The 26,060-nt window shown below is 43.7% G+C and overlaps 1 protein-coding gene across 1 annotated transcript in view; it reads left to right on the top strand.

Moving 5' to 3' along the window:
• Window positions 1-26,060, top strand: part of OTOP1 (otopetrin 1) — a gene marked incomplete at both ends in the record, with an annotated part of 42,376 nt that overhangs the window by 7,995 nt on the left and 8,321 nt on the right. The window contains 4 exons of the mRNA XM_082837714.1: window positions 4,669-4,805; window positions 9,760-9,818; window positions 16,018-16,148; window positions 19,133-20,061. Of these exons, the coding sequence (XP_082693840.1) occupies window positions 4,669-4,805; window positions 9,760-9,818; window positions 16,018-16,148; window positions 19,133-20,061 (1,256 nt within the window). The remainder of the gene's footprint in view (window positions 1-4,668; window positions 4,806-9,759; window positions 9,819-16,017; window positions 16,149-19,132; window positions 20,062-26,060) is intronic.

The raw sequence follows: 26,060 nt of genomic DNA on the forward strand, positions 1-26,060 counted from the left end.
TATTGTTGCCTCATGTGCCTTTTCTACATGTTTGCTTTTTGGAGCACTTTGAACATTTTATTGTGTTTTTCTATTCCATTAATGGCTAGATTGCCTTTTCTCATTCTCATAACCAGATACATATTACTCCATTCTTACCTGAAAACAAAATATGCAACATTTCCCCCAGCAAGACACATTGCTTCCCACTCCAAGATCCTCCCACCCACTCTCTATTCCAGTGAGACAAGACCTTTAGAGTATACATTTGTTTCCCTCTTTTCCCCTAGTACCCATCTTTTTACCATGAGAACTTTGAAAGGTTTTTCATCTCTGCTCCCTACTCAGTCATCCCCAATTTTATTCTGTATCACAAGTCTTTATACAGCATGTAAATGACACATTTCCAGACAGTTTATCTTCATCCATTCGGATTTAACCTCTCTTATCTTGCTTTCTTTTCTATTAATCTGTTTATCTACTGGACTATTCACCCATTCACTCATTCATCCATCCATCATCCATCCATCCATCATCCTTCCATCTATCCATCCATCCATCATACATTCATTTACACCCTCCCTCCCTTCCTTCTCTCCTTCCTTCCCTTATATGTCCATCTACCTCTTCATTCTGTTGCAAAGTTTGTTGCTCACTATCGTTGCCTCTCCTCTTCGTCTTCTCTCATTGAGAGGACTCTCTCCTGATTCACTGGTTGTTTGGTTAAAGCCCTTTTTCAGGGGAGTTATGTGGATGATATTTTTCTCCCCGTCCTTTTTTGTCTGTTCAACTGTCACCTTCTCAGAGGATCCTTTTCTGACCACCACCGTCAACCTCAGTCCTCTTCCCTGCTTTACTTTCCTTCATGCACTTAGCACTTCCTGACATTTCTTCTATGTTTATTATTTATTTGTTTATTTTTCTGCTTCCCCACTCAATGTTAAACTCATCAAGGACAGGTACTTTATTTTACTGACATTTTAATATCCCAAGTACCTGGATCATAGTTGAACGACAAATAGTTGTCAAACAATTATATTTGGCATACCTTCGAATATCTTTCGTCTTTTGCCCTGACAAGTGGGTACCATCTTGGCTGGGAATAGGGTTCTTGAGATGCAGTCCTTTCCTTGCAGTGGACTCTAGCTACTCTTCCACTGGCTTCTGGTTTCCCACGATGCAGTTGAGAAGTCTGGTGCCAGCTCATCGCTCTATGTTTTGTGTACTCCACAATTTATGCAATACTATATGTGTGTATTTTTGTTTCTCCAGCAATCTTACTTGTTTACCTTTGAGCCCCTGGCAAAATGCCTCATGCACAGTATGAGTCCCTAAAATATTTGTTGTACAAATAAATGGATGGAAGGATGGATGAAGGAAGGAAGGGCTTTAGGAGCGTGAGAAGGCACGTGATGTGTTTGTTACAACTCTTGAAATGTCAGTGGCAAAGATCAGTGGTTCTCAAGGTGGGGTCCCAGATCACCAGCATCACCCCACCCGTGAACTTGTTAGAGATGCAAATTTGGGGGCCCCACCCCAGATCTATTGAATCAGAAACTCTGGGGGTGCGGCCCAGCACTCTGTGTTTTAACAAGCCCTCCAGGTGATTCTGTTGCAGTTTGTAAGCCACTGCTGTGGCCCAATCTCATTTTATAGATGGGAAAACCGAGGCCGGGAGCATGGAAGTGACCCGTCTGAACTCCCGTGTTCCATTGTTGGCACAGCCAGGTTCCCAGAGTTACAGCCTGTGCCCTTGCCACCCAACCAGGCTGCCTCACCTCATCTTGCTATTTCTCTTTGTAATCAAAACGAACCATGCATTTATCAAACCATTTCAAAGCCCTGGGATTGATTCTCCACTCTTACAAAGTTTCTGATTTCACTGGGGCATTTCCAGGATTTAAGAAAATGTGACTTAGAGTTGTTTCTATAATGCTTTGAGCAATGGAAAGGAGCCAGGCGATTGCATTACTCTTCACTGGAGGCTTCTTAGGCCAGAGCTGTAATATTATAGCTCCCTGTTATGGCTCATGCCCTTCTCTCTTCTCTTGCCGTAATTCATGTCAAACACGATCCAGTTTCCTCTGTTCGTGGGAGAGAATGTATGAATGGTGGTTAATGTTGGCCCAGAAGGGGGATTAGGGACTGTGACAACGATCAAGTCCCCACCATCATTATGGTTTTCTTGCTATTTTTTTTCATTTGGTTACGAGTTTCTTTTTAATGTATTTTGCATATTCCTTCCCAGTCTTATTCATATGCATATTTCTTGTTTGTTTAATTTGTTGTCAACTATGCTGGATGTGCCATCAGAGAACTTGCCTTTCTTCACTTCACTAGCACAGCCCTTTTCATGCCACTGCTCTAGACCCCTCCCTATCATTTTGAAAAAATAAACTTTCTATTTTACAGACGAATTGCAAAGATAGTACAGAAAGTTCCTGTATACCTTATACCCCTTACTTTTATTATTTAGAGCAGGAATTTAGGATCAGAGAACTGAGGTTTTTGAGCAGAACAGTGACACTCTTAGATGGATCATTTTGGGGGGAAAACTTCTAGAGGACTTGTGTTGTTTTGGCCAAATTTGTTGAATGTACGTCCCTTATCAGACCCTGGAATATGCATGAGGTCGGTCCAGTGATAAACAAGACATAATATTGTCTTCTACTTTCAGCTTGTGAGGCCAATAGTAGAATTTGCTTTATATATATTTAAAACTTTTAAAATTGTGATAAAATAGACATAACGTACAATTTACCAACTTAATCATTTAAGTGTACAGTTCAGTGGTGTTAAGTACATTCATATTGTGAATTCATTACAATTGTAATGTCCAACACTCTTTCATCTTGTAAAACTAAAAGTCTGTATCATTAAATAACTCCCCATTTCCCCCTCACCCCAGCCCCTGGTAGCCACCATGTTGCTTTTTCCCCCTATGAATTGAACTATTCTAAGGCATCTTCTAGGAGCACAGTCATGCAGCATCTGTCCTTCTGTGACTGGCTTGTTTCACTTGGCATAATGTCCTCAAGCTTCATCCACGGTGTAGCAGGGGTCGGAATGCCTTTCCTTTTTAAAACGGAATCATATTCCATTGCACAGATATGCCACACTTTTTTAAAAAAAAAAACAGAGCAATTAAAAAATAAATTTATTTATTTATTAAATATTTATTTATTTATTTTTGGCTGCATTGGGTCTTCGTTGCTGCGCGTGGTCTTTCTCTAGTTGTGGCGAGCAGGGGCTACCCTTCGTTGCAGTGCGCGGGCTTCTCATTGCGGTGGCTTCTGTTGTTGCAGAGCATGGGCTCTAGGTGTGCGGGCTTCAGTAGTTGTGGCACAAGGGCTCAGTAGTTGTGGCTCACGAACTTTGTTGCTCCGCGGCATGTGGGATCTTCCCTGACCAGGGCTTGAACCTCGTCCCCTGCGTTGGCAGGCGGATTCTCAACCACTGCACCACCAGGGAAGTCCCTGCCACGCTTTATCTGTTCATCCACTGATGGACACTTGGGTTGCTTTCACCTTTAGGCTATTGTGAATAATGCTGCCATGAACATGGGTGTACATGCTTTTGTACCTGCTTTTGATCCTCTTGGGTATATTGCTGGACCATGTGGAGTTACTGTTTTTAAATTTTTGAGAAACTGCCGTACTGTTTTCCATAGCGGCTACACCATTTTACATTCCATCAACAGTGTATAAGGGTTCCAATTTCTCCACATCTTTGCCAGCACTTGTTATTATTTTACTTCTCTCCCCACGCCTTCTCTCCCTCCCTCCCTCTCTCCCTCCCTTCCTTCCTTCCTTTCCTCACTCCCCTCGCTCCCCTCCCCCCACCCCTTTTCTTTCTCTTTTTTGGGTAGCAGCCATGCTAATGCACGTGAAGTGGTATTTCTTTTCTTTTTTTTTGGCCATGGCACACAGCATGTGGGATCTTAGTTCCCTGACCAGGGATCGAGCTGCACCCCCTGCAGTGGAAGCATGGAATCTTAACCACTGGACCACCGGGGAAGTCCCTGAGGTGGTATTTCATAGTGATTTTCATTTCCCTAATGATTAGTGATGTTGAGCATCTTTTCATGTATTAATTATCCATTTACATATGTTCTTTGGAGAAATGTCTGTTCAAATCCGTTGTTTATTTTTTTTAAATTAATGGTTAAATTGTAGTTCTGTATAGAGTCTGGACCCTCACACCTTATCAGATATACAATTTGTGAACATTTTCTCCATTCTGTGGGTTGATAGTGTCCTCTGATGCATAATTTCTTTTTCATTTTGATGTAGCCCAAGTTACCTATTTCTTACTTTTGTGGCTTGTGCATTTGGTGTCATATCCAATAAGTCACTGCCAAATCCAACATTATAAAGATTTCCCCCTATGTTTTCGTCTAAGATTTTTATAGATTTAGGTGTTACATTTAAGTCTTTGATTCATTTTGAGGTAATTTTTGATATACTGTAAGGTAAGCATCCAGCTTCATTCTTCTGCATGTGGATACCCAGTTTCCTAGCACTAGTTGTTGAAACAAATGTACTTTCCCCATCGAATTGTCTTGGCACTCTTGTCAAAAATCATTTGACCATTTATGTGAAGGTTTAATATAATTTATTTTGAAATGATATTAGTGCATATTAACACTTATATATGTGTATTTCTACCCTTCCCCCTCCCTCAATTTAGGTAGTATCACGTTGTTTGCAGTCATTACCGTCATCCTGGGATGCCTTAAAATTGGGTACTTCATTGGATTTTCTGAATGTTTATCAGCCACAGAAGGAGTTTTCCCTGTTACCCATGCGGTACATACTCTGTTGCAGGTAAACCACACGACACTTGTTGCTTGTTCCTTGTTGCCTGGATTCCTGTTAAGTGTATCCCAGGGTATATAAAACAGTCCTTCAGCTGCCTGCACTGTAAAGTGGGACTGTGTCCTCTTGGCCATTTTTGTGGGAATCTTAAGTGGCAGAACTTACACTGATGAAGAATCAGGAAACTCGGCCAAGTCAGAGTCCACCAGAAAAGGCTCTGGGGAATTTTAATTAACAGTTTTATTGAGATATAATTCACATACTATACAATTCACTGATCTAAAGTGTACATTTCAGTGGTTTAGTATATTCATAGGGTTGTGCTACCATTACCACAGTCCATTTTAGAGCATTTTCATCACCACCAAAAGAAACTTTGTGCCATTACAGTCCCTCCTCTGAGTCACTGAGACCTTTTCTTTGTTCATTTGTTGTTTGCTTACTTGTGGATTAAATTCTTTAGAAATGAATGAGAGGTTCATTCTCAGCCTTGGTCAACTTGGTGTGGGTAAGAAATAAGGATTTGATATATAATTTAAACCTATAGCTTAGAATCAGAAAAATCTCATGTTTGAAAAAAACCTTAGATGGATCTCCAGTGTAGCTTCCATCCTTGGCAGAAATCCCTGGAAATGGCTATCAGAGTTGAGATAACAGTAAAAGTAATAAGTAGTATGTCTATAGGACTTTTGCAAAGTACTTTTCATTTTCACTTCGTGTAATGCTTTCAACAACTCCACGAGAACAACTGTCGGATTGTCACACTAAGGAAGGAGAGGGGACAAATGACTTGCCCTAAGTCACAGCCCAGACGCCGTGATTCTTTTTTTTAAATTGAAGTATGGTTGATTTACAACATTGTGTTAATTTCTGCTGTACCGCAAAGTGATTCAGTTATACATATATATATATATATATATATATATATATATCCATTCTTTATATATATATATACACACACATTCTTTTACAGACATATTGAATACGTTCTTTATATATATATACACACACACAATCTTATGCATATATATATATATATATTACATTGTCCATGGTTCTTCTCCACAGAAGTCACCCAGAAAGACCATGAACTTGGTCCAGGCATACTGTTATTGCTCAAAATATTTCTGCATTCCCGATTTAGGAACATCCTTCAGGACCAATTTCTCACCTGCGAATGCCAAGGATGCCATTTTTAATCTCAGTTTTTTATAAGAAAGTGGTCTCCGCTCTGCACCCAGGTGACTGCCAGTCAGCTCTTGGTGACCTTACGGTGTTTCTTGAGATCAACACACTCTCACAAGTGAAGCTCTGTGAGAGACGAGCCTGACAGCAGTTTGCCTCTGTGGGAGGAACAGGGTGGCAACATCGGTGGAACAGGGTGGCAGATTCCAGGGAGACTTGTTTGAACGGGTCGCCTTGCGTTTTGAGAGTTGTTGAGGGCTGAATTGTGTCCCCTGCATTCAGATGTTGAAGTCCTAACCTCCAGGACCTCACAATGTGACTGTGTGCAGATAGGGTCTTGACGGCGGTAATTAAGGCTAAATAAGGTCATGAGGGTGGTCCCTAATCCAATAGGACTGGCATCTTTATGAGAAGAGGAGGGAAGGACACAGACACACAGTGTGAGGATGCTGAAGGGAGGTGGCCATCTGCAGGGCAAGGAGAGGGGCCTCAGGAGGAACCAACCTGCCAAACCTTGATCTCGGACTTACGGCTTCTAGAACTATGGGAAAATTAATTTTGGTTGTTTTAAGCCATCCAGTCTGTGGTACTTTGTTCTGGAAATGCCGGTAAAGGAATACAAGAGTTAACTGGTTATTTATTCCAGGGACGTCCAATCCCATGATGACAGTCTTATAGTGATGCCAGTGACAACATGGAAAGCCTTAGGGGACCAGAAAGAATTTCCTTCCTCCCTCCCTTCCCCCTTCCCTCCTTCCTCCCCCCGCTTCCTCCCTCCTTCCACTCTGCTCTCTCTCTCTCTCCCTCCCTCCCTTCCTTCCACAGGGGGCAAAACCCTATTTTCAGTACTGTGAGTCCAGGGTTGAAAAGCCATGGTCTGTGCCCTGTGGAGGTGTCAGAGCGGGAGACAATCACCAAAACAGACTCTGTCCGCACTGTCAATGCTTTGACATAATCGCCCAGAGCGGGTGCCAGGGAGGGCCTCTCACTAGCTTTGGGGTACGGGGTGGTTGTCAAGGAGAGAGGGGTGTGGTGTGTCAGACACCATTACAAAGGACATCTGGGGCTGTGAAGTCTCTCCACCAGATGGGGGGAAGATGTGTGGCCCGTGGGGGGTGGTGAGCAGGGGTGACGGGCCCGGACTGGAGCCATGGTTTAGTGCAGGGCTTATAAGCATGGACTCTGGTCAGACTACCTGGCTTTGGCTCACACCAGCAGTGTGACCTCGGGCAAATGTGTTAACCTCTCTAGGCCTCATGGGTCTCATCTGTAAAAATGCCTCCTTCACGGGGTCTTTGTGAGGATTAAGGTGCTGTGTGTAGAGCACTTTGCAGTGAGCGCTTGGCCAAGGCTGACAGCCACTTAGCAGCTTCGACTTTACCTTGAGGGCAATGGGGAGCCATTGAAGGTTCTGGGCAGAGGAAGGACCTGGACAGAAGTGAGTTTTCAAAAACTGTTACTTGGTGGGTTGGGGATCTCTTTCTTCCTTATTTAAGGCATTTGGTCAGTAGGTCAATTAATCAATCTTCCTATACCTATTGGACACTTACTACGTGCATTTGTGACATTAGATGATGGGAGAATACAAAACATTACTTTCTAAAACATACTATTTATTTTTAAATTGTGGTAGAGTACACATACCATAACATTTGCCACCTTAGCCATTTTTATGTGTATGGTTCAGCAGTGTTAAGTATACTCACATTGCTGTGCAACCAATCAGCAGAACTCTTTCATCTTGCAAAGGAAGTTCTGTCCTCTTTAAACGCTAACTCCTGATTCCCACCACCCTTAGCCCCTGGCAACTGCCATTCAACTTTCCATGTCTATGGATTTGACTACTTTCTGTCTCTTTGAATCAGACAAGTGGAATCCTACAGGATCTGTCCTTCTGTGACTGGCTTACTTCACTTAGCATAATGTCCTCAAGGTTCATCCGTGTCGTAATGTGTCAGAATTTTCTTCCTTGTTAAGGCTGAATACTATTCCGTTGTGTGGATGGACCACGTGTTGTGTGGACACTTGGGTTACTTCCATCTTTTGACCATTGTGAATAATGCTGCTGTGGATATGGGTGTACAAATATCTTTTTGAGACCCTGCTTTCAGTTCTTTTGGATTTGTACCCAGAAGTGGGATTGCTGGGTTGTATGGTAATTAAAAAAATATTTATTTAAAAAATATAGTATAGGGCTTCCCTAGTGGCGCAGTGGTTGAGAGTCCGCCTGCCAATGCAGGGGACACGGGTTCGTGCCCCGGTCCGGGAAGATCCCACATGCTGCGGAGCGGCTGGGCCTGTGAGCCACGGCCGCTGAGCCTGCGCGTCTGGAGCCTGTGCTCCACAACGGGAGAGGCCACAACAGTGAGAGGCCCGCGTACCGCAAAAAAAAAAAAAAAAAAAAAAAAAAGTATAACATTACTGAAAAAATTGAAAAAGAGACTAAAAATGTGTCTGTAAGCCCATTAACTGAAATATTTGTTGCTGTTTTTTTGTGTTCCCTCCATTCTTTGTACTCAGGTGTACCTTCTTGGCAAAGTTCTACATGTAAGGTGCAGAATTTACTGTTTTGAGTGTTTCACTTAAAAAATCATAAACATTTTTTGTGTTGCTATGTAGTCTTTATCAAGGCATCAGATAAGTGGTCCTCTAACTTAAAATTCATAGATAAAAGCTAATTTACTTCAGTGTTTCCCTATTGTTGGGTTGAATGTCCTCTTTACCAGGAGTCACTACTATCTGTTTTTTAAATTGTTAGGTGTTTCGAGAATCATGCCTGAAAGTGTTTTCCAGAGCAGGATAGTAAATCTTAGGTGAAACGATGTGGAAGAGAGAGTATGTGTAAGTGTAATTTCTTGTGTGTTGTTTGATTTTCTTTTTTATGACACTCAATTGAAAATGAAGGCTAAATGAGACAAATTTATAAAGTGCCCAGCTGTGTTTGGCACGTAGTAGGTGCTCAACATGTGTTTGTGTCTAAATAAGGCCCCAAATGCTTCTGGAGCTCAGAAAGTGCCTGGGACAGAGGAGGTGCTCATTCAATGTCCACACATGAGTGAGTTGAGAGCAGAGAGATTTTACTGAAAAGGTACCTGCTCCAGGCACTGAGTTCTAAGTAGTTGACATGGATTATCCTATTTCACTGCTCACAACACCCTCCAAGGTAGGTTCCACTATCATACCCATTTCATAGATGGGAAAACAAACCTGCCCAAGGCCGAGAGAGCCAGGATTTGCACATGAGTCCGATACGGCCCCCATCCTGAGTTGCTTCTAGTGACTGCGTGGCCAGGGGCCTGGGCAGCGTATATAACAGAGTGAAATAAAAGACCAGCTTGAACTAATTCTGTTCCTCATTTAAAGCGCTCAGAATCTGGTTTCCGGCCACTGACGTAGTAACGGTTCAGTGAATATTTCTCGAATGAAGCCTGATAAGGATGACATAAACACGTGAACAGGGGTTATGGTAGGCAGGCTGCCACTCCCCAAGCCCCACCCCACGGCAGACTCGTCACTATTTCCTCCTAAACCTGGAGGCCTCATCTGATTCTCACGGCAGTGCCCCTGCAGCACTGTTCCCCCCAACACCCCCGGGAATGGCACTGCCACCTGAGATGAGGATAGTGACTTGCCATTTTGGGGCGGGGGAGGTCACTGCACTGACTCTCCCAAAATTTTTCACACCTTTCCCTTAGGTTTTATAGCTTCTCAAGGGTGCAAATACAGTGATGGCTTTCCCATTGATGTATCTTTCTTTTCTTCCTTTATTTCCGTTTAGGTGTACTTTCTTTGGGGGCACGCAAAGGATATCATCCAATCTTTCAAAACACTGGAAAGGTAAAAATCATGGGTAATTGCTTACGTGTTGAATTTAATGTTCATTTGAAACAAACAAAACTCATCACTGCCATCTTGATTGGGGTTTTTTGGGGGTGGGGTTTGAACTGACTTTATTATTCTGTAAATGTGAATTTTACAAAGCGCTTTATAATGAACGATCACATCTTCTTGTTTGTTTGTAACGGATTTCACCTCCTGAAACGGCTCTGAGCACACTGCAAGCCCTCGGTTTCCTGGTCACTGGTGGACGTTGTGTCTTCTGAGTTATGATACGGTGTCAGCCGTGGCAAAAAAGCAACAGTCTGGACTCTGCCAACTAGCTTGCTTGGGTTTTAAATGAGACCGAAGCTCCTCTCCATCCTGACAAGCAAAGCCTTCATTTGTGGCCTGGGAAGGGGACCCTCTGCTTTGCCCTCTCTGGGACAGCTCTGGAAGTAGGGTGTTGTGGGTTGGATTTCACTTCTGCTGTCTTAGAAACTTCCCCTTTATGAGCTTCAGTTTTTCTCATCTGTAAAATGGAGATAATAGCATAGCCAACCTCTGGGGACTGGATGAAATAACTGATGTAAAGCTTGTTCCTGGCATAGAACAAGGACTCCGTAAGTGTTGGCTCTATTATTATCTCTGATCACCTCTCCCTCGAGATGATTGTGAAGATCAAGGCAGAGAATCTACAGGATAAGAGGGTGAATTACCTAAACGCATGGTATGATTATCATGTAAGAAAGCCTCTGTGCACACATACGGGGGAATCAAGGGATCACTATTTGGTTTCTAGAAAGATCCCTCATCATATAAACTGTCAGTGAGGAACAGAAAAGTCCCCCAGTACCTTTTGAAATGAAATCTGCTATTTAAGAGAGTGACTTATGTAAGACCACTGGTTGGAACTATTTTAACAGACTATTGAATTAGAAATAACTTTCACCAACCTCATTACGCAAAAAGGATCAGCTTCGACAAGGAGTGAGGCATCTATTGAGCTCCTACTGTGTGCAGAGCCTGCTGCCAGGCACTGGTGGTGATATGCAGAGGTAATGGGCCGAGATATCCAGGCATCTGAGCATCATTCCAGGAATGTGCAGCCTGTGCTCTCCCCTGTGCAGCCCCAAGCAGTGGCCTTGGCAGTGATCTTTAACTCCCATCTTAACACGAGAAGCCACGCCTCCTGGCAGAAGGCGCCACTGCTCTGCCTCCAGGGGAGGAGAATGGACAAATGGGGTCCAATGGATGAGTCAGGGACAAATGAAGTCCAGGCCCCGATGACCCAGCAAAGGCAGCTTTAATTGTGCCTTAGGGCAGGACAAAGACTTCCGCATCCATCCTCACATTTAATCCAGGCTCTGCCAGTGTAACTATGGTAACTATTCTTCTCTGCATTAAATGGATACGGCAGGTTAGGGGACTTAGCTGGGTCTCCAGAGTGCAAGTGGCCAGCTGGGGATTCCCATCCAGTTTCTCCCATTTTGTGTGCTGGACCAGGTCACCTGGTCCTCCTTCCATCAGTGAGCCTGGGCTCCACTCGCAGCTTGAGGAGAGCACTTGCTGATTTTGTTCTGGGGCATGGGTTTCACTTCATCTATTCCATAGACATTCTTTAAAAAAATGTCACTTTTTTTTTTCCTGATAAAACTTGTAAGGGTACAGTGTAATTAAAAATCATCATAATGCCACTGTTATGGACTGAATGTTTGTGTCCCCCCCAAATGCATATGTTGAAGCCCTAACCCCCAATGTGATGGTATTAGGTGGTGCCTTTGGGAAGTAGTTAGGTCATTAGGTCCCACTAATTCCCCATGATGGAATTAGTGTTCTTATAGAAGAGGAAGAGACACCAGATCTCCCCCCTCCTCGACCCCTGCACAAAGCGCACCTAGAGGAAAGGCCACGTGAAGACACAGTGACAGGCAGCCATGTGCAAGCCAGGAAGAGAGGCATCACCAGAGACCAACTCTGCTGGCACCTTGCTCTTGGACTTTGAGCCTCTAGAACTGTGAGAAATAAATATCTGTTGCTTTGTTATAGCAACCACAGCTAAGACAGCCGCTACCCAGAGGTCACTACTATTCACACTTTGGTCTGTTTTCTTCCAGTCTTTTTTCAGTGAATAGATATATACATTTTTTTCTTTTTTCCTTTTTACAATTGTGGTCCTGGTGAGGCTCTCTTCCTGACTTTCAGGTGCTGCCTTCTTGCCGTGTCCTCACATGGCCTTTTCTCTGGGCAGGGAGAGAGAGACCTCTCTGGTGTCTCTTCCTCTTCTTATAAGGACACAAGTCCTATTGGATCAGGGCCCCACCCTTATGACCTCATTTAACCTTAATTACCTCCTTATACCCCATCTCCAAGTACAGTCACATTGGGGGTTAGGGCTTCAACATATACATTTTGAGGGGCCACAATCCAGTCCATAACACATCTTGTTGGACATCGAATTTTTCTGAAAGTTTTTGTTGTTATTATAAATAGTACTGTGATGAACATCTTTGGCTAAAAATATTTTTGAACATCTCTGATTCTTTTCTTTTTTTACATTATTTTATTGCAGTATAGTTGATTTACAATGTTGTGTTAATTTCTGCTGTCTAGGAAAGTGATCCAGTTGTGTATATTCCTTTTCCATTACAATTTATTGCAGGATATTGAACGTAGTTCCCTACGCTATACAGTAGGACCTTGTTGTTTATCCTCTGGTTATTTTCTTGAGTTAAATTCCTAGAAGTAGGATTGTGGGGATAAAGGGTGAGATGTTTTCAACAAATGTATATTGGGTAGTTTGACCTACTGGGAACTCCTGGCTGAATGAAATGGGCTTTCCCATTCATAAAGCATTTTCTTTTACATGTGTTACTTATGAGAACCTCTCACAGTAGCCCTGTCAGGGACAGTAGGTATGATCACGATCCCACTTAGAGATGAGGAAACTGAGAAATGAAGTAAATGTCCAAGGTCAGGCAGCTCGCCTGTGCATAGCTGGGTGGGATCTGAATGCTGACTTTAAATCTACTGCTATTTCCATGGCATTGCAGTGGCTGCAGTGGCCAGCAGGGTTTGCTGGGTGAAATCTTTCTCTTTGATTAGTTGACATCACAGTATATTAGATATATTGGGATTAACAAAATATCATTAAAATTATTTTCACCTGTTCCTTTTTACTATTCTTTAAATGTGGCTACTAAGAAATTAAAAATTACATATGTGGCTCACATCAGTGCCTTGCATTATCTTTTGGGGGATAATGCTGTTGTAGCCATGTACGCAGACATTTCCCACCAGGATTTTTCATCTGAAAAAGTCCCTATAGGACTGGGGCCTAGTCCTGCCTTGGCCTTGCTTGTTGAGCAATTGGAGACAAGTCTCTCCCTGTCTCTGGGCCTCTTTCCTAAACTGGATAGTGAGTGGTTTGAACTAGATATGCTTATAACTTGATTTAACCTGTTGTTGTTTTTTTTTTAAATAGGGCAAAGTGTTAACCATTTTTGAGTTATCACCTTTCAGTTTTTTTTTTTTAATTTGTTTTTTCGTTGCATTGGGTCTCTGTTGTTGTGCGCAGGCTTTCTCTAGTTGTGGTGAGTGGAGTCTACTCTTCGTTGTGGTGCATGGGCTTCTCATCACGGTGGCTTCTATTGTTGTGGAGCACGGGCTCTAGGCGCGTGGGCTTCAGTAGTTGTGGCACGCGGACTCAGTAGTTGTGACTTGTGGGCTCTAGAGCGCAGGTTCAGCAGTTGTGGTGCATGGGCTTAGTTGCTCCGCGGCATGTGGGATCTTCCTGGACCAGGTCTCGCACCCGTGTCCCCTGCATTGGCAGGCGAATTCTTAACCACTGCGCCACCAGGGAAATCCCACCTTTCAGTTTTAGATTTAGATGTCTCTAGAAAAATTGGGAGGTTTGATAATCCAAAATGTGCATGGCAACAAAGAGCTAGAGCCAAGTTGGGGTTGTTCCCTCCAGATGGGGGGGTGGTGGCTGCTCAGTTAGCTACAGTCCCCAGCACTCCCTAATGTTATCCCAGGCCTGCTTTATTCATTGACATTTCTTGCCATGCCCTGGAGTTTTCAAAACTTCCCTCTCCTGGACTTACCCTTTTTTCTGATCTTTCGAGCCAATATTCCACTATCCATGCTTTTAGTACATACAAGGACTTTTCTCCTGGTGTGAGAATTCCTCTTACTGGTTTGAGTCCTTTTCTTTTCTCAAGAGTGAAGTTTTGAGGAGCAGCAGTTCTGAAAAAAGACCTGGAAACATAAATTGAGATTAGAGAATGGCTCACGGAACCCTTCTTTATTTGTGGTCTGGGGTTATCGGATCCAAGTGTGAGAAAGGCAGCTTGGCATGAGGAAACAACGCCTGCCTTTAGTTGGTAGGACAATTTCCAGATCAAATCAACAGGAGGCTGCCAGCTCGCAGGGAGCGTTTGTGGCAGAACAGCCAGCAGCTGTGGGCGGCATTAGTATTACCTGCTCAGGTTCAGTGGACCTGGGATGAGACAACGCCATTTGGACCAGGAAAGAGGAGAAGAAAGGGGAGCTGTGTGCATTATAAGTAAAAGAAAAGCCAGCCAGCCGGAGGCAAACAGCATTGTCTGCATTTGTCAAAGGCTCTATACAATGCCTCCCAGATGTCCCGGGGAAGGCTGGCCACAATCTATAGCAACTGGGCAAGCATGAGGGGCAAGCAGATGGGCAAACAGCTGACTCAGACACCCCCAGGCGGCTGTTTCCTTCCCCACTTGTGCCTGGACACTGGGAAGTTGCCAAAGGAAGCTGGAGTTCAAATGAGGAAAGACTTTGCTTGCAGTTGCTCGTGGGAACCCCAGGGGGTCATCTGGGGTTAAAACTCAGAGGAGAGGCAAGGTCAGGGTTGAGGACCCAACTGTACCATTCTTCCTGTAGGGAGATTATGGACAAGGGTGCTCTTGGTTACATGGGGAGGGGGTTCACATCCTCTGGGCCTCTGCTCTCCAACTGAGAAGTGATCAGTTACACACAGGTTTCAAGGAATTCCTCTCTCAAATCACCTGTACTTGCTGCACCTGCTCCATGCAAGGCCCATTGTTAAGCACCTGGAAGCTACCAAAGTGAATACATCTTAAACTGGCAGCCATGGGGAATCTTTGGAGGTTTTGAAACAGACAGTGACTCCATTGGAACCATATTGCCCCAGATCCCTCCTCTGTTCTCCAGAGTCCAGAGTCCACCCTCCATGTCATTTCTTTTCTTCTTCTTTAGGAGGCACTGTGGTCAGAGGCAAGGACAGAACTCTGAGGTCAGACTAGAACAGCCTTGTCGCTTCCTAACTTTCAAACCCCAAATGCAGCTACATATTCTATTTGTAAATAATATGGCCTAATTCCTGAACCTATCCGAGACTCCAGCAGCTCAACAGTGTCGTCACAGAGCAGGATCTTTCTGTGTTTCCACTCTGCCACCCTCAGTGGGTGAGGGTTTCATCCCATGCTTGTTGCTTCATGGTCACAAGATAGCTGCCAAAACTCCAGCCTTCATGTCTGCATTGAAGGTTGGAAAAAAGGGGGAGAAGAAGAATAAGTAGGCTTTTCTCATTCTGATCTCTTCCATCAAGAAAGCAAAAGCTTTTCGGTAGTGCCCAGTAGACCTCATCTCACATCCTACTGGCCACAGTGGCCATGCTTAACTTCAAGGGAGGCCAGATGGTGAGCTTCTGGTTGGTTTTGGTGTCTTTAGAAGTAAGTGGTAAGACAGAGGGCGTGGATAATGATCATTGGGTTGGCAACCCAACAGTAAAGGCGTACCCAGTTCTCCAGATTTCCAAAGTAGCCCTTTCATCTTTCCTTCATTGTTCTATTCCCTTTTGGAAGAAAGGGTTTGGGGTATGGTGGGGTAGGTTGCCTGTTTTTAGTAAATTTCCATCCCTGTATCCCTGCTTCCAAGACCCAGATTTTTATTTGTTTTGTTTTGTCCCGTAGACAATGAGTTGAGTACTGGCAGGTTCAAGATTAAGGCAGGATGCCAAGGCTGTGGTTTTGGAAGGTCCCATGGAACTGCCGGACAGGGGACCCTCAGGACCAGAGCCTGAGCTGCCAGATGAAATCACAATCACTGCTAAGAAGGAAGCTTGTGTGTGTGCCCATGTACACGTGTGCAATGTCTCCATCTCACCTCACGGGGCTAGGAGCTTCCCAGGGCTGCTCAGGAAGTGGGTCCTTGTGTTTTTCAGGTTTGGGGTGATCCACTCAGTGTTCACCAACCTGCTTCTTTGGGCGAACAGCATCCTGAATGAGTCAAAGCACCAACTTAACGAGCACAAGGAACGGCTCATCACCCTGGGCTTCGGGAACATAACAATAGGTGAGTGGTAAGAGTTGCCCAGCTGCCATCTTGGAACAGCTCGGAAACCTGCAGAGACCAGAATGTCCGTAGATGGAGGTATGGGTTTCAAAGACCTGCAGGGTCCACCCAATTCAACATCGACCAGACAATCCTCTGTTGTTGAATATCTTTCAAAACCTCCTAAGTCTCTCATCCTGCTTCCATAAGTAGGGTGTGCTGAGCATAATTAAAGGTTTCTTCAGTGACTCAGGGACTTGTCAGATCCAGGGGTCATCATTTTGATCACCATTTCTCATGGTCCAGTTTGGTATGGAAATGAATGTCTTTGTTTACAACCTTGGAAGATTGGTGGTTGTTTCTGTTTGTGTTTTTAATTAAACCTCTATTACCAGTTCTTTCTACTAAAAGTATAGCTTTAAAAAATCCATAGAAGTCTAATGGTATGTTGTGGTTAATTGGTTTTCGTTCATTTGAAGTTTTTATTTAACTCTACTTAGTTTATAATTTTGGCCCATCTTTATTCCCCCCTTGTTCCTATTGGAGTGTCTGTCTCATGACTCTTCATTTTCTTCCAAAATTCTTTAGCATTTGTGACCTGTTGCTTCTATATTAGAGCACTGGGGTTGAGAAGAATGTGGGGTAGAGGAAGGTGCAATGTACAGGGGACTGATGTCTCAGGTTTGGGTCTTGTTCCCATCACCTTGTAGCTGTGTGACCTTTGGAAAACATTCAACCACTCCGAGCCTCCCTTTTCTCTTTTATGAAGTGAAGGGACTTGAACCATGTACTTTCCATGAGTCCTTCCAGCTTTAATGTAATGCACATCTATCCTCTCTGCACAAACCCAGGTCAGTCCCAGAGAGCAACTTTAAACCCGTTTCCTCACCAGTGCGGTGGGGATGACAAAATTAGGGGGACACACTACATTTCTTTACCACCCCTAACCAGCAGCCCGCTCTTGGGAAGGCCATTCTCTTTGGGCCCTGTCTCCTCACTGGTATCAAAACAGTAACAGCAGTGACAACAATATCAAAAAGTTTTGTTAAGCATTTTCTGAGTGGCTGGCACATTAAACTCTTGTCCCAACACTCTGAGGTAGGCAACAGTGACCTCATTATATGGGTGAAGCCATTGAGCCAGAGAGAAGTTAAGTGACTAACCCAAGATCACACAGCAGATGGACGATTGAGCTGGGATTTGAATTCCAGCAATCTGGCTCCAGAGACCTTGGTGAAGATGGGATTAGATTAATTTATAAAAAAGGACTCTGTCAGCTCTAACATTCTGTTAATCTGAACCTTTTCTCCTGAGTATTTCCCTTGTCTTTTGCATTGTATTGTATTGTGTTACAAGTGTTGGGGAAACTCCTTTTGAATTGAAAATTGCAGTATTCTGCAACAGTGAGGGTAATTAATGCTAAGGTAATTAATTCTGCAAAAGTGAGGGTAATTAATGCTAAGCTTTTTTGTCTGATTTTATAAGTAGTATCATATAAATTAAAACATATCATAAATTAAAACAATGACAAAACGTAAAGAAAAAATCCACAATAGCACCTACCCAGAAGTGCACTTAAATGCTGTTAACATCTGGTTATTTTTTGGTCTTCGTGCTAGTTATTTTTTTATAGTTGAGATCATACTGTACATATTCAATCATTTTTTTCTACAACATACAATAAGAAATAGATTTTACATTGCAACCCAAATGAACACATACCTGTATGTGTGTACACATGAAATAACAATCTTACTATATCAGAGACACTCAAATTTCTATTGTATTTGATTCCATTCATTCAATCCTGTTTTATTCCATTGCAATTCCATTAAAAAATATATTGGTTGCTACCCTCTAAATTGATTTCACAACTGAGTTCTGTGTTGTGGTATGCATTTAAAAATACTGGATATACAATTTGTTCTTACTTTTTTCCCATTGTTATTGTAACAATTATTTTCTTGTATCATTAAAACACAATATAATTTTTAATGGCTGCCTACTATTCTATTGTAAGGATGTACCAAAATTCATTTAACACTTTCTAAATTGTTACACATTGAGGTGTTTCTCTTTCTTTCTCAAAAACTCACAACAAAATTTTACCTAATGCTTTGACTATATTTTTGACTTGTCCTTTAGAATAGATTGGAATTATAGGCCAGAGACTTTATATCATCTTTAAGGCTTTTGTTGCATATTTCATTAATTACTTACAGCTTTTCCCCTCCTTGTTATGAAATGGTCCTTTATACCATCACCAAGTGTCTTTCAGAAGGTGGGGCCTGTCTCGTGCCACACTTGCTGGCTTCAGATATTCTCAAGAGGAAAATTTTTGCTGCTAAGGGGCATTTTCCCTCACAAAGTTGTTTTTAAAAAGTAATTTAAAAATCACACAGGTCAATCATATTCACATAGAAAGTTTAGAAAATACAGAGAAGCAAAATCTAGAGGAAACTTACATAAGGTTGTATGTCAATTACATCTCAATAGAAGTTTCTTTTGCTGAAAAAAAAAATTCACCTGCCATTTTTCCGCCCAGAGATAACCATTGTTAACATTTTAGTTTATGTCCTTCCAATTTTTTTCTATGTCTGTCTACCTCCCTATCTCTCTGTCTCTGTATGTATATATCACCAAGATATCTATAATTGATAAAAACGGAGCCGTACTCCAGCCTCTTTTGCAGCTGCTTTTGTTCAACGGTGTCTTCTGAACGTCTTTATATGCTGATGAGTAAATTTCTAAAATACTATTTGCAATGGCTGGACAATATTCTGATGTATGGATAAGATCTAATTCGTGTAATTAGTACTCTTTGGGGAGTATTCATGGCTGTCAATTTAGCCATGATATGAAACGTGACAAAAAACCATGAAATAAAGCTTTTAATTCAATGGCAAACCCAAGCATGAATCCACAGTGAGAGTATTTGTTTGTGGTTTTCTGCTTCGCCACTGAATGTTCTAATTGTCCTCCCCTGTGGTCTGTCTCCCTGCTAGTTTTAGATGACCACACGCCTCCATGTAACTGCACACCCCCAACCCTCTGCTCTGCCATCTCCCACGGGATCTACTACCTCTACCCTTTCAACATAGAATACCAGATACTGGCCTCCACGATGCTCTACGTCCTGTGGAAAAACATCGGGCGCAAAGTTGACAGTCATCGGCGTCAGAAGATGCAGTTCAGGTCTCACGGGGTCATGCTGGGCTCGGTACTGGGCCTGACTGCACTGGCTGCCACCATTGGGGTCGTGGTGGTGTATTTGATTTGGATCGGGCGTTCCAAAACCGGGAGCGAGTCAGTACTCATCATGTTCTACCTGTATGCCATCATCTTGCTCGTACTCATGGGGGCGGCGGGGCTGGCTGGGATCCGGATTTATAGGCTAGATGAGCAATCACTAGACGAGTCCAAAAATCCGGCCCGCAAACTGGACGCAGACCTGTTGGTGGGCACTGCCTCCGGCTCCTGGCTCATCTCCTGGGGCTCCATCCTGGCCATCCTCTGTGCCGAGTCCTGCCCCCTGTACACCTGGTACAACCTGCCCTACTCCATCCTGGTGGTTGTTGAGAAGTACATCCAGAACCTCTTCATCATTGAGTCCATTCACCGAGAGCCGGAGAAGCTCTCCAAGGACATCAGAACCCTGCAGGTGGTCACAGTCTTCAATGGCAATGCCACATCCCTCCCTTCTTCTTGCTTCGAGAGCAGACCTGCAGCCGGGGACATGGCTCCCCAGGACGGCGAGATGCCACATGCGGCCAATGGAAATATGTGTCTGAGAGAAGTCGGTAGCAAAGAGGAAGAGGAGAAGAGCTGGGATGGGGCCCTGGGCCCAGCCTGCCACGCCCATTTCCTGCAGGGCAATGCCCAGAGAAGAGTCTTAAGGAATATTGCAGCCTTTTTGTTCCTCTGCAATATTTCGGTAATCTGCAAGTTATTTCTTTATTTAAAAATACTGATTAATCTGTTTTCCTTGCCGTTTTCAAATAAGGAATCAAGGCAGCTTTTAATCAAAATAATTTAAACGTAAGGTTAAAATATTAGACTGGAACATAGGCTTATATTCTACAAATTTGCTGACTGAGTATCTGTATGCCATGGACTGGGGTGGGAACTAAGAATTAAAGGTGAGAAGACATAATCTCTTTCCTCAAAAAGGTCACAGTATTAGTGGGAGAGAGGGACAAGGAAAAAATATAATAGAGTGAATATGGCAAATGCTGGGACAGGGCTATCTGCAAGGTGGAATGGGAGCATGGAGTCAAAGAGGGACTTCAATAAGTAGGGGATGCTTGAGGTGAGACAGAGACTCAATTAGGAGTGATTTTGGCTGCAAATAACAGATAGCTTGATCAGCAGTATCTTCAGTCTTAAAGACAAGAATTCTGGAAGTTGGCTATTCAGGGTTGGCCTGGCCGCTGAACCCTATCATCAAGGATCCAGGCACTGTTCACCTTTCTGCTGAATGTGGTTGACACATGGTCATAGGATGGCTGCAGCAGCACCAGGCATCACATCTGGGTTCAAGACAGGAAGACAGAGGGAAGGATTGGTGCCAGGCAATGTCTACAATTGATGTGACCACCCCTAACTGCAAGGGAGGAGGGGGAAGTGGATGGTTTGCTTTCTAGCCTCTATAATGGACGGTAACAAGGTAGAAAAAGATGTACAATCAGCCCCTCAATATTGTCTGCCTCAGCCTCAAGGAACAGTTGGAAGTTTACCAACTGTGATCAAGGCAAGAAAAAGAAAGGCTTGGGGCAGAGGGCATGTGATGTGCAAAGACACAGAGGCAAAGGACACCATGGCCTATTTGAGTAGCACGAACAGCTTGTCACGAATTCCATACACGTGAAGCAGGGCGGGAAGCAGGATGGAGGGTCTGGTTAGACGGGTCTGGCTTGAGCAGAGCTTCATAAGCCTGGCTGAGTCTGGTCTTCACGCTGAGGGCAGTAGAGGACCCTCTCAGATTTGTGTTTTAAAATGATCTTCTAGCAGCAACGTGCAGGAAGGATGGAGGGAGGTAAGATCAAAGTCAGGGAAACCGGAACAGAAGCCCCACACAGCTGCGCAGATAGGAAATGATGGAAACTTGAACCAGGGCAGTGCTGGTGGGGATGGTGAGAAGGAAAAGGAATACAAAGCATTGTGTGTTGTTGGGATTTGTTCTAGAGGTACATAGAAGGGTGGCAGGTCTGGGTAAAAAGGAGGGAGAAGCAGCCTTCGGTGCACACAGGCATCGGCAGTGACTGTGGCTGGTGGAATGGTGACGATGCCCCAGCCCACGGGGCCCGCCCATCATCGCAGCCAACTCTCTGCTACCAGCCTCCGTATCATCAGGGCTGCTCTGTTTCCCCAGAAGCTTACTGATTTTTAGCTTCGTCTCCCTAATATCAGTTGGTGCATGTCCAGGGACTGCAACTTTTGATATTACCCTAAGGCCACAAAATTGTGAGGGTCCATCTGAAGCTGAAAGGGCCATGTGTCTGCCAACCGAATCTGATTCTTGCTTTGGGTCACGTGGACCTTGGTCCCCCTCCAGGTCCGCAGACAGATATGGGGAGTTCTGAAGGGAGAAGGGGTCCCAGAAGAGTGTGGCTCCAGGTGCGCCCTCTTCTTTCATCTTATAGACATTTATGGGGCACCTGCTCTGTGTCAGGAACTATGTGGGTGCAGCAGTGAACAAAGGACTTAAAACAGGAAAACAAGAGAGAGAGATATTAATAACTACAATGGGGCTGCATTTTATATAAGGCTTACATTCCAGAGAGGGGTGTATCAGCTTAGATTCTTATAAAGTCAGAGTTGGTTCTAGAAAGCCCCTAAAGCGTATTTTATTTTATGCACCCCAAAGTATGAAGATCTCTCTTTTCAGTGAGTTCAGAAAGACCACTTTCCCTGTGTTGGTTTTTTGCTTGATCACCAGGTTGTATACTTGGCTTGCTTTTTTGGACCAGCCTGACCGAGAATAGCACTGCTATACTAGAATCGAGTGGCAACTGATGGTCTCTTGGGACCCGAAGGCCAGGTCCAGGGCTCTGGACCAGGAGAAGGACACGTTTTATCTCTTCATCTCTGTGCTCTGCCCCTGATGGCCCCAAGCACTGCCTCCGTTCCCTGGGGAGTGAGCCAGAGGACGGAAATCATTGCAGGCTGATGTCTTAGGATGACCTGAGCCAACTCCACGGGCAGCACTGTGAAACCCTGCACTTCATCCCATGTTGTGCCAAAGGCATCTGGCAGAGGCAGGAACTGTTTCTGTCCGGGACCAGGAGCTGGCGCAGAGGCAGCGGCTGGAGGTGCTGGTGTGCACGACCACGTGGGGCAATTGGCAGCTGTGGGGTGGACAGTAAAGGGTGGTGGGTGTGATGATGGAAGACTTTGGGTGCTGTGGGAACACTGGGGTTCAGGAGAGGCCTCCTCTTGGTGGAGCGGGGCAGTCTGGGCGAAGCAGCAGGTACGGGGAAGGCACGGATGCAGAGCAAGGTAGGGCTTGCTGGATGCGCTCAAGAACTGGAAGGAAACCCATGTGGCTAGAACTCGGAGAGCAAGAAGAGAGAGGCGTGGCCTGGTAAGCCACGGCCACAGCCAGGACTTAACCCTAAATGCAACAGAAAACCGTCTAAGGGTTTTATGCTCTGAGTGACAAGATCTGATTCGTGTTTTTATTCTTTTAAATTAAATTAAATTTTAATGGTGGTAACGAACACATAACCTAAAATTTACCACTTTAACCATTTTCCAGTGTACGATTCTGTAGCGTTTAGTGCATTCACATGATTGTGCTACCATCACCGCCACCCACCGCTAAAACTTTTTCACTTTGCAAAACTGAAATTTTGTACTCATGAAACAACTGTCCATTCCCTCCACCCCCATCCCCTGGCAACCACCGTTCTACTCTCTTTCTCTCTGAGTTTGACTCTGGGTATCTCATATAAGTGAAATCATACGGGATTTATCTCACGTGGTGCAAGGACCTTCAGGTTCATCCATGTTGTAGCCTGCGGAGGGAGAGGGATGCCAAGAGCGGCTCCCAGGTTCTGCCTTGAGTTCCTGATACATGGTGATGCTACTTATGGAGATTGGGGTCTCTGGAGGGGGAGCAGGCTTGGGAGGGGCTCAGGTGAAGGAAGCACGTGAGTTTAGTATTGGACACATTCAGTGGTAAGGACATCCAAGTGGACATAACCAACAGGCAGATATTTTGGTTTTCTATTGCTGTGTAACCAGTGACCCCAAATGCATGACAAAAACAACAACCATTTTACTATGTCTCAGGAACTTGTGGGTTAGGAATTCTGGCAGGGCTTGGCTGGACAATTCTCTTCGTAATGAAACTGACTGAAGCTACTGGATGGGCTGCTTGGGTTGGAAAGTCCACGATCTGGTGCCTTGGGTTGGGGAGGCTGAAAGGCTGGACTCAGGGAACTCTGGCTGCAATGTATTTGTGGGGACTCTCCAGCACGGCGGTCTCAGGGGAGGTGGACTTCTTAGGTGATGGCTCAGGACCCAGAGCCAGGCTTCCAAAGGACTGGAAGTGCCAGTCTCTTAAGGTCTGGGTGTGGACATTGCACGGCACCATTTCTGCCATATTTTATGGGTCCAGCAGTGATAACGTCCACCCAGATTCAAGGGAAGGGGGCATAGGTGGCCTTTCAAGGGGATGAGTAGCAAGAATTATAGCCAACTTCACAGCAGATGGAAAGATCTGGATTTCAGGAAAGAAGTCCATAAACTCTTCTTCTTTTATTCTCATTTTCTTTCTTTTTTTTTTTCTTTTTAACATATTTAATGGAGTATAATTTGCTTAACAATGTTGTGTTAGTTTCTGCTGTATAACAAAGTGAATCAGCTATACATACATATATATCCCCATATCTCCTCACTCTTGTGTCTCCCTCCCACCCTCCCTACCCCACCCCTCTAGGTGGTCACAAAGCACCGAGCTGATCTCCCTGTGCTATGCAGTTACTTCCCACTAGCTATCTCTTTTACATTTGGTAGTGTATATATGCCAATGCTACTCTTTCACTTCATCCCAGCTGACCCTTTCACCTCCCCGTGTCCTCAAGTCCATTCTCTATATCTGTGTCTTTATTCCTGCCCTGACCCTACGTTCATCAGAGCCATTTTTTTTTTTAGATTCCATATATATGTATTAGCATATGGTATTTGTTTTTCTCTTTCTGACTTACTTCACTCTGTATGACGGACTCTAGGTCCATCCACCTCACTACAAATAACTCAATTTCATTTCTTTTTATGGCTGAGTAATATTCCATTGTATACGTGTGCCACATCTTCTTTATCCATTCATCTGTCGATGGACACTTAGGTTGCTTCCATGTCCTGGCTATTGTAAATAGAGCTGCAATGAACATTGTGGTACATGACTCTTTTTGAATTATGGTTTTCTCAGGGTGTATGCCCAATAGTGGGATTGCTGGGTCATAAGGTAGTTCTATTTTTAGTTTTTTAAGGAACCTCATACTGTTCTCCATAGTGGCTGTATCAACATTCCCACCAACAGTGCAAGAGGGTTCTGTTTTCTCCACACCTTCTCCAGCATTTATTGTTTGTAGATTTTTTGATGATGGGCATCCTGACGGGTGTGAGGTGATACCTCACTGTGGTTTTGATTTGCATTTCTCTAATGATTAGTGATGTTGAGCATCCTTTCATGTGTTTGTTGGCAATCTGTATATCTTCTTTGGAGAAATGTCTGTTTAGGTGTTCCGCCCATTTTTGTATTGGGTTGTTTGTTTTTTTGATATTGAGCTGCATGAGCTGCTTGTAAATTTTGGAGATTAATCCTTTGTCAGTTGCTTCATTTGCAACTATTTTCTCCCATTCTGAGGGTTGTCTTTTGGTCTTGTTTATGATTTCCTTTGCTGTGCAAAAGCTTTGAAGTTTCATTAGGTCCCATTTGTTTATTTTTGTTTTTATTTCCATTTCTCTAGGAGGTGGGTCAGAAAGAATCTTGCTGTGATTTATGTCATAGAGTGTTCTGCCTATATTTTCCTCTAAGAGTTTTATAGTGTCTGGCCTTACATTTAGGTCTTTAATCCATTTTGAGTTTATTTTTGTGTGTGGTGTTAGGTAGTGTTCTAATTTCATTCTTTTACATGTAGCTGTCCAGTTATCCCAGCACCACTTATTGAAGAGACTGTCTTTTCTCTATTGTATATTCTTGCCTCCTTTGTCAGAGATAAGGTGACCATATATGTGTGGGTTTATCTCTGAGCTTTCTATCCTGTTCCATTGATCTATATTTCTGTTTTTGTACCAGTACCATACTGTCTTGATTACTGTAGGTTTGTAGTATAGTCTGAAGTCAGGGAGCCTGATTCCTCCAGCTCTGTTTTTCTTTCTCAGGATTGCTTTGGCTATTCAGGGTCTTTTGTATTTCCATACAAACTTTAAAATTTTTTATTCTAGTTCTGTGAAAAATGCCATTGGTAGCTTGATAGGGAGTGCACTGAATCTGTAGATTGTTTTGGGTAGTATAGTCATTTCCACAATGTTGATTCTTTCAATCCAAGAACATGGTGTATCTCTCCATCTGGTTGTATCACCTGTAATTGCTTTCATCAGTGTCTTATCTACATACAGGTCTTTCGTCTCCTTAGGTAGGTTTATTCCTAGGTATTTTATTATTTTTGTTGCAATGGTAAGTGGGAGGGTTTCCTTAATTTATCTTTCATATTTTTTATCATTAGTGTATAGGAATGCAAGAGATTTCTGTGCATTAATTTTGTATCCTGCTACTTTACCAAATTCATTGATTAGCTCTACTAGTTTTCTGGTAGCATCTTTAGGATTCTCTATGTATAGTATCATGTCATCTGCAAACAGTGACAGCTTTACTTCTTCTTTTGTGATTTGGATTGCTTTTATTTCTTTTTCTTCTCTGAGTGC

The sequence above is a fragment of the Leucopleurus acutus genome (genome assembly GCF_964270905.1).
Source record: "Leucopleurus acutus genome assembly, chromosome: 4".
In the NCBI taxonomy this organism is placed as follows: Eukaryota; Metazoa; Chordata; class Mammalia; order Artiodactyla; family Delphinidae; genus Leucopleurus; species Leucopleurus acutus.